Source organism: Chaetodon trifascialis, chromosome 19 (genome assembly GCF_039877785.1).
Source record: "Chaetodon trifascialis isolate fChaTrf1 chromosome 19, fChaTrf1.hap1, whole genome shotgun sequence".
NCBI classification, from domain to species: Eukaryota; Metazoa; Chordata; class Actinopteri; order Chaetodontiformes; family Chaetodontidae; genus Chaetodon; species Chaetodon trifascialis.
Genome location: NC_092074.1, coordinates 18,694,844 through 18,707,009, shown reverse-complemented (window position 1 = coordinate 18,707,009; position 12,166 = coordinate 18,694,844). Strand labels below are relative to the sequence as shown.

The following is a 12,166-nucleotide window of genomic DNA, read 5'->3' as shown; positions in this document are numbered from 1 at the left end:
TCTGATGCAGCAACAAAAAAGCAGCTGTGCAGAGAAAGGGTGTCAACACTGCAATCAAAACACCAGTTTTTTGTGATCTAATCTGATTACTACAGCGCAAAGTGGGCGAGGTGCTTCAGTTATCATCTGAACAGTTGTGATTGTAGGCCAAAGCCACGAGCAGAGCTTCTTCTGCTCATTTCACATGATTTCATGTGACTCACGTTTACCTCCCTCCTGTGTTTACTTTGTAAACAAGATGCCGGGGCAGGACAGTAGAGTGAAGGCTTGAATCTAAACCAGTGAGCAATCAGTGATGGAGGCAAGAAGTCTGATTTGAGAGGACAGTTCTGTTCTTGTAAACCATCAGATTTTGTGCTGAAGTACTGCATGTGCACCAGCTATGTCTAATCTAACAGGTAGCCTCTGATCCTGCATCTTCTCCCTCAGTGTGATGGTCCAAAGCTGATTTAAAGATGACTGTAATGTGATCACATTTCCTTCGAATTTGCCCACAATGGATGCACCGTCCACACCGCCCGAAACGAGACAGATGGCAGCTGTAAATGCAGAGTAGAAGCTGACAGATTAAACCTAACGTTGTGATGGTTTATTTATATGCTGAAAAGAGCACATTTCATCAGTCCTTTAAGTACGGCTTTTCTCAGATGCAGGTTTTAACTGTGTCTCATTTTCCCGCTCTCTGTCCTCCTCGCTGTCTTCCTCTGCAGATTGAGGACATCGTCACCCTCATCCAGGATGAGACCGAGGGCGTGCCCATCAGAACTGTCAAAAGTTTCATGACCAAAATCCCCAGTGTTGTCACAGGTAAGAGCTGTCCATCGTGTGTCGCTTGCCTTCCAGACGAACCACATGGTCCATCTGATCTGATCCCCATCGCAAGATCACCAGAATGATTCATTTAACTGATTAATGAATTTATCTGGGCAGCTTTGTAGTTTGCACACATGACAAATGCTGCCATTTCCTGGATAGGACATTCACATACACATCAACTTATTTTTACAACTGTGTACTGTCATTTAGTTTTGTTAGATATTCGCTTCCTGTCAACTTGTTTAATTGGTAACATTTTATTTTACACGTCCATGGTTTCCAAGGGTACTTATCTGTACTAATTATCACAAAACTAGAGACAGTGTAGGGGCAGCATGGTGGTGTAGCAGGTAGTGCGCGTGCCTCACAGCAAGAAGGTCACCGGTTCGATCCCTGGGTCTTTGTGAAGTTTGCATGTTCTTCCCGTGCATGCGTGGGTTCTCTCCGGGTACTCCAGCTTCCTCCCACAGACCAAAAACATGCTCATTAGGTTAATTGGTGACTCTTAAATTGTCCTTAGGTGTGAGTGTGAGCGTGAATGGTTGTCTGTCTATACTGTATATGGTGTATCCCACCTCTCACCCATTGACAGCTGGGATAGCCTCTTCAGCCCCCCCCACAACCCCGAAAAGGGATAGTCGGGTATAGACAATGGATGGATAGACACAGTGTACATGCACACATCAAAGCATGCACCAACCTGTGAAAAACATGTATAATCAAACAACTCAAGAGATATGGAGAATAAAGTTCACAGTAGTAAAGGGATACTAGGATCATAGTTACTGGGTTTACAGGGAGCTATAATTAGTATTAGACCTGTGAAATAGGTCTAATACATCATTTTATGTGTAAATCTTTTAAACATCAGGCCCCACAGGACTGATGTGAACTTACAGCACTGAGTTGTGAGTTTCCCAAAGAGCCCGGCTGTAACGGCCGTGAATGGTGATGTTCTGGGGCTGCATTTCATTCTGGTTCTGACGGGGCTGCTTCTCTGTTTCTTCAGTGCTGGATCGCTGGAGAATAGCTGAATAGCTGAAGGGAAAGTGGGAGGACAACATATGATTAAGCGTTTGGAAAAGAGAGCGTGGAAAGCGAATGCTGTCCTCCTACTGTCAAGGTGCCCTTAAGCAAGGCAATAAACCTCCGACTGCCTCAGCAGAGCCGGGAGCGTAGGTGTGAAACTGATTTGAATCACCTGGAAAACATGCTTAGCCAACATTCATAAATATTTAAAATGGAGGAATAAAAACATTATCAGCCAGTTGTGGCTGACAGGTAGAGGCTGAAGGCTGTAAATCGCCTGCTGGCTGCCTCCATTGATAATCTAAATCACTTTAACAGACTGGAGCCACAGCGGGAAGCTTCGACACACCCCAGCAAACGATGGAAACAAAGCAAGGCTATTAACATTCCTCTTTTCTCTCAGTCTTTGCTCTCATGGAAAACGCATTACCCCACTATGCCATAAGCAGAGCGTATCAACAAACACAATTACTGCAGCGGCCGACAGACGTGCAGAAGAGCAGCTCAGATGTTCGCAGCTGAGTGCCGAGGGCCAGCAAACGTAATGAATGATGAAGGATTGAACACCGCCTCCCTCAGGACTCAGACAGTACAGGCTCAGATGAGAGGATATTTGTCATCACATGAAATAATGCCAGCTCTCTAAACATCGCTCTCCTTTCTTTTTTCCTCCCTTTTTTGTATTCTTTAAATCGCACACGTCTCTACTCGTGCGTCTTCTTGACCAAACCCAGTTTAACGGTGATTTCTCTGTCTGTCCTGACTCAGGTGCAGATATTGTACAGTGGCTGATGAAGAACCTGTCCATCGAGGATCCAGGTAAGGTTTGGAAATGATAGCAGACTGTGTTGTACTGGATGTGATGACAGCCTCCCATGATTACAGAGCTCTCTGCACTAAAAGACATGCAAATACTGCAGTACTGTTTAGATTATAGCAACCAAAGAAGCTCTGATAGTCAATAGTCGTCCTTAACTCTGCCGTCACATGTACCCTGAAGCTGTGGCCGAACAATCTTATCTTAATGTTGAGAACTTCAAACAGGCCCACCAGCAGCCCAGTTTATTAAGAAAGGTCATCTGCAGGTCTTTAATTAGGAAACACCTTTTGGCTTTATCTTTCTGAAATACGGCTGCATTTAAAAGAGATCGGATTAGCATTGATTGCCATCAAACAAGCGTTAGAAAAGAGCTGGGTGGGGAGATGCTATCTGGAGACATCTGGGATCATCTATATTCACTCTGAAGGACGCGTTGGATGACCTCAGAAAGACGTGGTCCTCCTTCACCGCCTTTACTCGACCGACATCCCTTTATTGTTTTAATTATTTTGTAAGTCATTAACTCAAGCACCATGTCATTATTTTCAGCCCAATATGTTTGTTTGTGCAGGTATGTGCGAGTTCTCTGCTCTGTTGAAGAACAAATATGCTGCTGAACTATTTTATTTGATTAATAAAAACATTGAGTGCCAAAACATTGAGCAGACTTTACCTCCAGCAGAAAAATAAATGTTCATAAGTTAATAGAGGCAGCTGCAGTAGACAGAATGAGCAGGAAATTTAAAAAAAAAAGTACGGTTTTCACAAATATACTGGCTAGTTTTTGCCTTTTGTTTGTTGTTTGGTTGACCTGACCTGAGGCATGGTGGTGGGAGAGCAGTGTTTATTGTTGGTACTGGAGCCCACAGCCTGGTCACTGAGTCAGTCATTGAGTCATCCATGTTTCATCTCCAGTCAAACTACGTCAGGGCTGGATGCTACAGCCGAAATCCAGCCTGAACTCCAAAGATCAGCTATATAAACATATGGCGAACAGCTAATGTGTGACCTCTAATGACATAAAGGCTCCAAATGAGTGTCTTTGACTTCGTTTTCCTCATATCGCTGCCGCTCAGTCGATTCCATCCGGGCAGATATAGCATCACTGATAACATGCAAAGTGCTGAGGAACCCGCTGTGATCTGATCTGCTCTGCTCGTTCTGTTCCTTTCACAGCTGAGGCCATGCACATCGGGAGTCTCATCGCAGCTCAGGGGTACTTCTTCCCCATCTCAGACCACGTCCTCTCACTCAAAGACGACGGCACTTTCTACCGCTTTCAGGTGAGCGGGAGCGTCATGTTCGCTAATTGCTGAACCTCTCCTTTGACACCAGACGCTGAGCTGAATATCAAATGTTGCCAAGAAACCCGACGCATTGATTCGTAAACACAGTTCTAATTATGAGTGCACACATGAGGCCGTTGCTGAGAGAGCTGCCGAGCATCTAGTGCTGCATTTGGTGACAGCAGATTGAATTTGAGGAGGCATCTGCTGGATTAGTTCTTTATAGTTCATGCAACATGTTAACAGTAATCCAGACATTGACAATCGCTCCCAGTTCTAAGAAACACTGACATGCTGTGTACATCAAATATGTTAAAAATCTATCCTTTAAGCTGTTATTTAACTGTTCCTTTACGTCAGTCAGTCCAGCCAGTCCAACAGCTATTAGATGGATTACTGTGAAATTTTCAGCATGAAGCCTAAAGCCTGATTTTTCCATCACACATCTCTGTATCTACTGGAAGCATTGGCAGAAAATCTTGCACCTTGCATCACCATAATGTCGTAATCTTAAATTTTTCCAAAAGATTTGGTCCATAGCTGCGAATATTAGCATGCTAACAGGCTAAACTAAGATGGCGGAAGTGGCAAATTATGCTAAACATCAGCATGTTAGTATTTTCACTGCAAGGAGACATTAGCTTTTAGCCTAACGCTAACGTGGCTGTGGAATCTTGGTCTTATTTAACGCTACACTTTGCAACTTTTATAAAGATTATGTCACATTTTTGGAATTTGAGTCATGTAGGGAAATGAGTTTTTACACTTTTACTGTATTAAAGAAACAGATTTTCTAATAACGGCTCTTAATCAGGAATGGATTACAGCCTTTTTTCCCTACAATAAATGCAAATTGCAGCTTGGTAACAGACCTAAGCTCACACCGATCCCACCCTGCATTAATGTGAGAGACACTGAAGAGTCTGGTGAGGTTAATCTGATTGTGGGGGCGCTTCCCTTCATAAAGACCCCAATCAGCTGTTGAAGATTGCTTGTTCTGTTGAGGAATTACAACACACCAATCTTGATCTTGATGACAAAAAGGTCCTGTCCGCTGTCCACAGCTTCTTCAGCGCTGTGCTGGGATCCTGTGACCCAATTAAAAATGAATGCCGATCTGTTGAAATATTCATCGAGCGAGCGAGGGAGGCAGGTTCGGGGCTGAGTAGGCGGCAACCAAAAGCGTCACAGAGAGACATGGTGTAGTAGAGTCTCATCAAGGGACAAAAGGGAAAGAAAAGCATGCTGACATTTTCCTCCTCCTTCACTGTTCTCAGATAAGACCGTGGCATTAAAGTCACAGATTAATTATGCCAGACTGTTTTATCCTGACTTTCCTAATTAAAAATAGGAAAGAATGTTTTCACATTGCTCAGTGGGGAACGGCACGGCGGCACGCGGTGAGATTACAATGATCTCCGCGTAGCATCTTCTTCTTCCCATTCACTGCGTCTTGTTGGAGGGCCGAGTCTCCACCGGAGCTGGAGGAGCAGTTTAATTAAACCAGACGGCAGTGCACATTACCGTGCTTTGACCTTGGATCTCCCCCTCCAAAGTGAAGTGGAGGAGAAGAAGAGGAGAGGAGGAGGAGGAGGAGGAGGGCTGTTTCCCATAACAGAAAAGCTTCATAAAGATAATCACCATTCATTAGCATTTCATTTTCCGGTGCAAGGCAATTAAGTGCACAGCAAAGGAAAACACAGAGACAGGAAATCAAAACAGTTAACACCATGCAAATCTCCCCTTACTCTAACAGCTACACATGGTTTTCAATCTTTGATTCAAAACCCTGCGAGCTCTGTCAAATAACAATCCTATCAGCGTCTGTTCTTTGCCCGCTGGCTTTATCGTTCTGCTTTCCCATTGTTTATTTTGCAGCTTTCATCGCTTCTCGCTTTATTGTGTTGCTGCAGTGCTCCCACGCCTCTGCAACGCCCCAGGATGCCTCTTACTGAGGAAAAGTTTCAGGAGTCAGCTGTTCTGAATCCGAATGAATGATGATACAAAATATTTTGATTGCTCACGTCGTGGTGCAAAGCAATCATGCGCACCGCTGTGTCTCAGAGGCAAAACAACTGTCTCATAAAGGTCATCATCATCACTCCAGTTTTCAGTCCACGTTTACCTGAACGGTTTCGACTCGCAGATTGCGCCCTTTGAATATCCACCGGTTGATCAGCATCTGTTCATTCTTTTCACTTGGTTTTCCCGTCAGGCACCGTATTTCTGGCCGTCCAACTGTTGGGAGCCTGAGAACACAGACTACGGTAAGACTCTTAAAGGGATGCGTCTACATTTTGACACATAGATGTAGATAATTGTCTCAGTTTTTACTTTACATGCGCAGGTTTAACAGTGACTAACAGGTGAGGCAATGAAACATGGGATGTTTGTTTGGATGTTGGTTTGCATATGACCTACACTGACATTTAACTACATAGACGCGGATATCAGCCAGTCATTTATTGACATGTGCTATGGTTGTATGTTTCTACCTGATCACACCCACAAAAGCTTGCACATTTAAAATGTAAGTTTCTTTTCAAAGGCTGAACACATTTTGAATCATTCCGGCTTTGTTGTCGCACTTTGACCTGAAATCTGCCGAAGTTTTTACATTTTGGCTAAACGAACTGAGGAAACGTGGATTTAAATCTCACATGGCGGACTCCGCCACTGGCACTGAAAACTACCTTAAAGATTTAGGGGGATCTGTCTGAAACCTCACTGCTAGATGCCACTAAATCCTACATACTGTTCCTTTAAAGAGAAATAATTACATAACTGTAAAATAAAATGAGGATTGATCCCAGGAAAATCATGTGGATTCCCCTTTAAAACATGTCTGGCATGAAAATAATCAGCTTACTGTAACATGTAATCAAATATTAGATATTGATCTGCTAGTGTCCTCAGTCTGAGTTTTGTGCCTTAAAAGCACTTAATAATAAAACATGATCTGGCACTGTAAGCGCACTATGTGTCAGGTTATACCTGAATGTAAATACAAATAACCTCCCACTGAGCTGTGTAGTGTGCCATGACTTGTACCCTCCGCTGTGGAGAGGACCAGTCCACAGGATTAGTCAGTCACTGTTCCGCTTCATGGCCTTCATCCTGTCACAGAGGCAGCCATGGCTGACGTTTAGAGCTCAGCGCCGCTTCACACTCCACCTCATAAACCTAAAGCAACAGATAGGTGGACAGGCGTCCCCTGAAGCCGGTTACACTCTCATACCATGGGAGGGTGAGGAGAGATGAGGCAGGTACATGGGGGATGAGGGATGCATGGATGAGTGGGTGAACGGCGGCAGCAGAGTGTGCGCCCTGATAAATCCCACTCTTCGATCTTCTCCGTCTCTCACTCAGCTATCTATCTGTGCAAGCGGACCATGCAGAATAAGACCAGGCTGGAGCTGGCAGATTACGAGGCGGTGAGTGCCGGACTCTTCCTCTAAGCTGTCACTTCTTACTATTGATCTGTGTGTTAAGCTCGGAGCAGGACAACACAACATCTGAAAGGTCAGATTTGTGTGTGTGTGTGTGTGTGATAATACGACATCTAAATTACATCTCAGAACAGAGTCAAACTTTAGACCTGTGGGTAATCTTAGCATTGAATTTTATTAAGTTTTAATGTTATTTTTATCCTCGGAGGGTTTTCTTATCATTACATGTCCTCAGCGTCTCTATCTTCTCTCCAACAGGAGAACCTAGCCAGGCTGCAGAGAGCCTTTGCCAGGAAGTGGGAGTTTATCTACATGCAGGCTGAGGCCCAGGTCAAGTAAGTGTGCTTGGTTACCACGGCAACACATGAAACCACAATGCACACAGTGATGTCAGCCGCATCTCAGATAATAGATAAACAATACAGTTTAATCTCAGTGTGACCCCCACATACCATGAGCAATGAGTGTGTGTGACCGGCTCCATTAACCCTCCTGTAATAGAATTTCCTGCATTACCTTTCCAGTGTTTTCAGGGCACTGTAGGTCTTCTGTTTTATGTTTCTGAGGCAGATCACATGATAAATCCTTTTTTTTTTTTAACCAGCAATGATGTGCAGAATGCTTTTGGGACATATGGAAATTGAAAATGGAAGAAAAAGGAAGGAAGACTGATACCCACCTTTACCAAAACCCTTATGAAGTTGGCTGAGGTTCTAAAATCTTTAACAAATGTGAATCTGGCTTTCATCACAAGTGCAGTACAATGATATTCTCATGTATGCAGACAAAGGTGAAGCCTCCATTCTCATCCTGCTACCTTTGACTGCTGCCTCTGCACCATCGATGTTTTTTTTTACTTGATAGGTTGCGTAACGGTGTTGCCATTTCTGGTGCAGCTTTAAAAAGGTTTCGTTCCTATTTGACAAATAGATATTTGAATGTCTGCATCAACAGTCGTGTGTCTTCCTCAGCTCCCCTGCGGTTTGGCGTCCCTCAGGGGTCCGTCCTTGGACAACTCCTTTTTTCATTGGTTCAGCTGTGTTCAGGGCGTCTTCAGATCTATTTCTTTGCTAAACGCAGCAACCTGAATCACAAGTTGATCAGTTTATTGATGACTTTTGTTTATGATATGTTCTTTAGTGTGTTCAGTTCTGTTTTCTTCAATTAAGAAATATTGCATCGAGCTGCTCTAAACTGTTCACAGCTTTTAACTCGAACTAGCCAACGGTCACACATTATTCATGCTTCCCTCCATTGGCTTTCTGTAAGATTCAGAATAAACTCAAAGATCCTGACGAAAGGCTCTGCCCGACCTTCTGCCCGGTTACATTTCTCATCTCCTCGTTCCATATTCCACTTCTCAAACCAGTCCTGATCCTCTAATCTCTGCTTTTTATCCATCCCTCACTCACAAAAGGCGATCATGCCTATGCTGTTTTAGCCGCAGCCCTCTGCAATCATCTTTCCCATCTATCAGATTTGCATCTTTATAAGCAAGCCCTTTTTTTAGATCCCTGCTCATGACTGTTTTTATTGCCTGGTGTGTCTCTCATTGTATTTTCACTTTATTTGTTCGTGTGTGTGTGAAGCACTTTGTAATCATGTACTATATAAATAAAGCTTACTAAACTAGTTGCTTATTAGCATCCATATCAGTTGCATAATGACTGTTTAGTAGTTATTATAAAGCACTTATTCAATGCATTACTCTGTTCTACATCTGCTAGTTTTCCCTCAATAACCTCCTAATTGCTGCTTATTGATAGAGAGGAAATAGGCATACATGAGTTATGATAATGACTAATAAAAGCCAATATGCTACTAATATGAGTGCTAATAAGCAAATATTTAATAGTGAATATGTACACCTTAATATAAAGTGTAAACATTTCATCACATTTGAGAACATGAGTGTCCATATTGTAAAAAGCTGATGGACGTACAGACTTTATAATCTCTCTCTCCCCTTCTTATCCTTCCAACCTGATTCGGCTGCAGCATCTAATGCTGAAGCCATGAAAGCTGTGCGCTGTTTTTCTAACACGGGCTGATCTCATCTGCAGGATCGACAGGAAAAAGGATAAAACCGAGAGGAAGATCCTCGACAGCCAGGAAAGAGCCTTCTGGGACGTCCATAGACCAGTGGTAAGCCTGTGTCTGTGAGACTGTAGCCGCCTGACTCACCCTCCATCCACATGCTGCCTCTTTTCTATCTTTCCGCAGCTCTCTTGGGCTTGCTAAGAAATAAAGCAGAAGTACCTGAAATCGAAGGCTGAAAATCACCAGTGTTGACTGTAATAATATGTATTTTTCTTGCTCGTGTTTTTTCCAGCCTGGATGTGTTAACACGACAGAGATGGACATCAGGAAATGCAGACGCATGAAGAATCCTCACAGAGTTAAGAAGGTGACAAGTTTAACCTGTTTATGACAAACACACTGTAAAAATACTCTGAATGTTGAAAGAAATGCTGACTTTGAGTGAACTTAAGTTGACAAATAACCTCATCAACACACTTCCTTGATGAGGTTTGCTTTCATGCAGGCCATCACTTTTGAATTACTGAAACTTTATCCCTTTAATTTTGCAACACAGTGCACTTTGGCTCTCCTGGCAGCCGCTCTCATGCCTCATCTACACTGCAGGAAAATAATAAGCTCGCATTTTATCTCTCTATTACCTCTCCCACTCCTCCTCTCTCGTCATGTTCAAACGGCCCAGTCAGTGTACGGCGTGGCGGAGGAGGGAACGCAGTCTCAGAGTCCCATACATACTCCCTCGCACCACTGCAGGAAAGGCACCAAGGAGGATGTGGAGAAAGAGGTAAAACGTTGTGCGTTGTCGAGTGAAGACGCCCCTCTAAATCACTGTGATTTGATTTCACCGCCACAAAAGTGCGGCAAAGAAGACTGATTGTAGTTGAGCTTTGCAGGAACTCTGCTGTATTGCTTTCCAGCACAAAGGGGAGATTGATTTTCCCTGCAGAACAATGGCAGAGAGACAGACGACCAAAAACAACATGATGTAACCGCTCATGGGAAAATGGGTCTTAATTATGAGGAAAAAAAGACTAACATTACCACTGAGGCGGCCAACCATCTCAAACATGCTCGTTTTTGTTTGTATGTATTTATTTCGTAATGCAGAGGCACTTGTTTGCTGTAATCACACACTTTCAGAGAATTCAAGGCGCTCGCTGTGTAATTTTGTTTGCTCTTCTCTTACAAAACCGGCATAAACAAACGCTGACTCCTGCCACCTCCTCTTTCAGATCTTATTCCTGAACACCCAGCTGGATCGTCACCGTATGAAGATGTCCAAAGTTGCTGAAAGGTACAGGAAACTCCTCTCGGCGCTATAAATACTGCACATCGTGAACAGCACGTCAAATCTTTCAGTCCACGCATTAGGTGAGCTGAGGAGGAGACGCCGCCTGCCCGCTCTCCCGTCTGCTCAGCTTCCTCTGACCATCTGTAATCAGACAAACCTGTGCTCTTCCCTTTCACTCTGAACTGCAGCAGAGGCAGGTGGAGGTAATTTGGTTGTGGCACCCCATCTGAACCTGAGCCTTTTTCAGTTTGGCATTTGGAGGGGGCTTCAATTCCACAGCATTTGTGCTATTGTTGTTTCAGTTTGGGGATGAATTGGAGGAGGGTTACAGGTTAAATAGGTTGCGGCTACTTCCTGGATTTTGGTTTGGAGTAGGGGTCCAGGGTGAAGACACAGATCAGCACATGTCACTGAACATGCATGTCACTGGCAGCTCCTGGAAAAGAGAGAAAGAAGAAACACGATGAGTGTCTTCAAACCAGAAAGAAGAGTTTGGGTTGCCACGACACATTCTCAATGCAAACACTGCAAGCTTCTCAAATGTCAGATTTACTGTGAACTGTTGGCTTCACTGTGTAAATATCTGCTTATTCTGAATTTGATGCAACAAACAAGTCGGGACAGGAGCAGCTAAAGACTGGGAAAGGTGTGGAACGCTCCAAAAACACCTGTTTGGATCATTCCACAGGTAAACAGGTTGATTGGTAACAGGTGATAGCATCATGATTGGGTGTGAAAGGGGCATCCTGGACAGGCTCAGCCATCCTTGAGCCTCCTCTCTGCTGTCTGTTTACCCGACAGTCCCACCCTCTGCTCCGTCAGTCAGCACAGACTTTTCTCCCAGCAGAGCAGAAAACTATGATGACTGCTGGCTGCTCTGCCTCTCTGACCTTTCAACCTCCTGAATTCACAACCAGAGCTCAGTTTAATTGATGCTCCACAGAGCGGATAGTGTGAGGGCATTTATCCAGACACTACAGCAGACAGCACGCCAAACAGCATCAATCAGGATCACATTCGATGACTTGTATCACGAATGCATTTTATATCACTTCACATCCACATTTGGATGAGAGGGTGGAGCTGGGGAGGATACACCGCTATGCCTCACCTGTGGTAGCCACGCCCTGAAACAGACCCTGCCTTATTGTGTGTTTTTACTCAAAATGAGACCATAATTTACAAGATGAGCACCATGCTGATTTGAAACAAGCAATTGAGAGCATGAACTCATTAGGAAAGTGTTTACTGGGGTAATAAATCAAGTAAGAAGCAGCGACGTCATGCAAGGCGAAATTGTGGGGGTGGAGGCACAATTAGAACAGAAAGACAGAAATAAAATATAAGATGATGACAGTGTTCTGCAGTTTGACATGTGTTCAAAGACTTCAGGAGGATTATTTTAAAAGTTCACTCACACAGTTTATGTACATCC

The 12,166-nt window shown here is 43.9% G+C and overlaps 1 protein-coding gene across 1 annotated transcript in view; it reads left to right on the top strand.

The window, feature by feature from the left end:
• Positions 1 to 12,166, top strand: part of LOC139347428 (regulator of G-protein signaling 6-like) — a 78,708-nt gene that overhangs the window by 57,502 nt on the left and 9,040 nt on the right. Inside the window, exons 3-12 of the mRNA XM_070987033.1 lie at positions 711 to 807; positions 2,614 to 2,664; positions 3,842 to 3,948; positions 6,167 to 6,218; positions 7,321 to 7,385; positions 7,659 to 7,735; positions 9,464 to 9,545; positions 9,733 to 9,807; positions 10,123 to 10,224; positions 10,673 to 10,734. Coding sequence (XP_070843134.1) covers positions 711 to 807; positions 2,614 to 2,664; positions 3,842 to 3,948; positions 6,167 to 6,218; positions 7,321 to 7,385; positions 7,659 to 7,735; positions 9,464 to 9,545; positions 9,733 to 9,807; positions 10,123 to 10,224; positions 10,673 to 10,734 — 770 coding nt within the window. The remainder of the gene's footprint in view (positions 1 to 710; positions 808 to 2,613; positions 2,665 to 3,841; positions 3,949 to 6,166; positions 6,219 to 7,320; positions 7,386 to 7,658; positions 7,736 to 9,463; positions 9,546 to 9,732; positions 9,808 to 10,122; positions 10,225 to 10,672; positions 10,735 to 12,166) is intronic.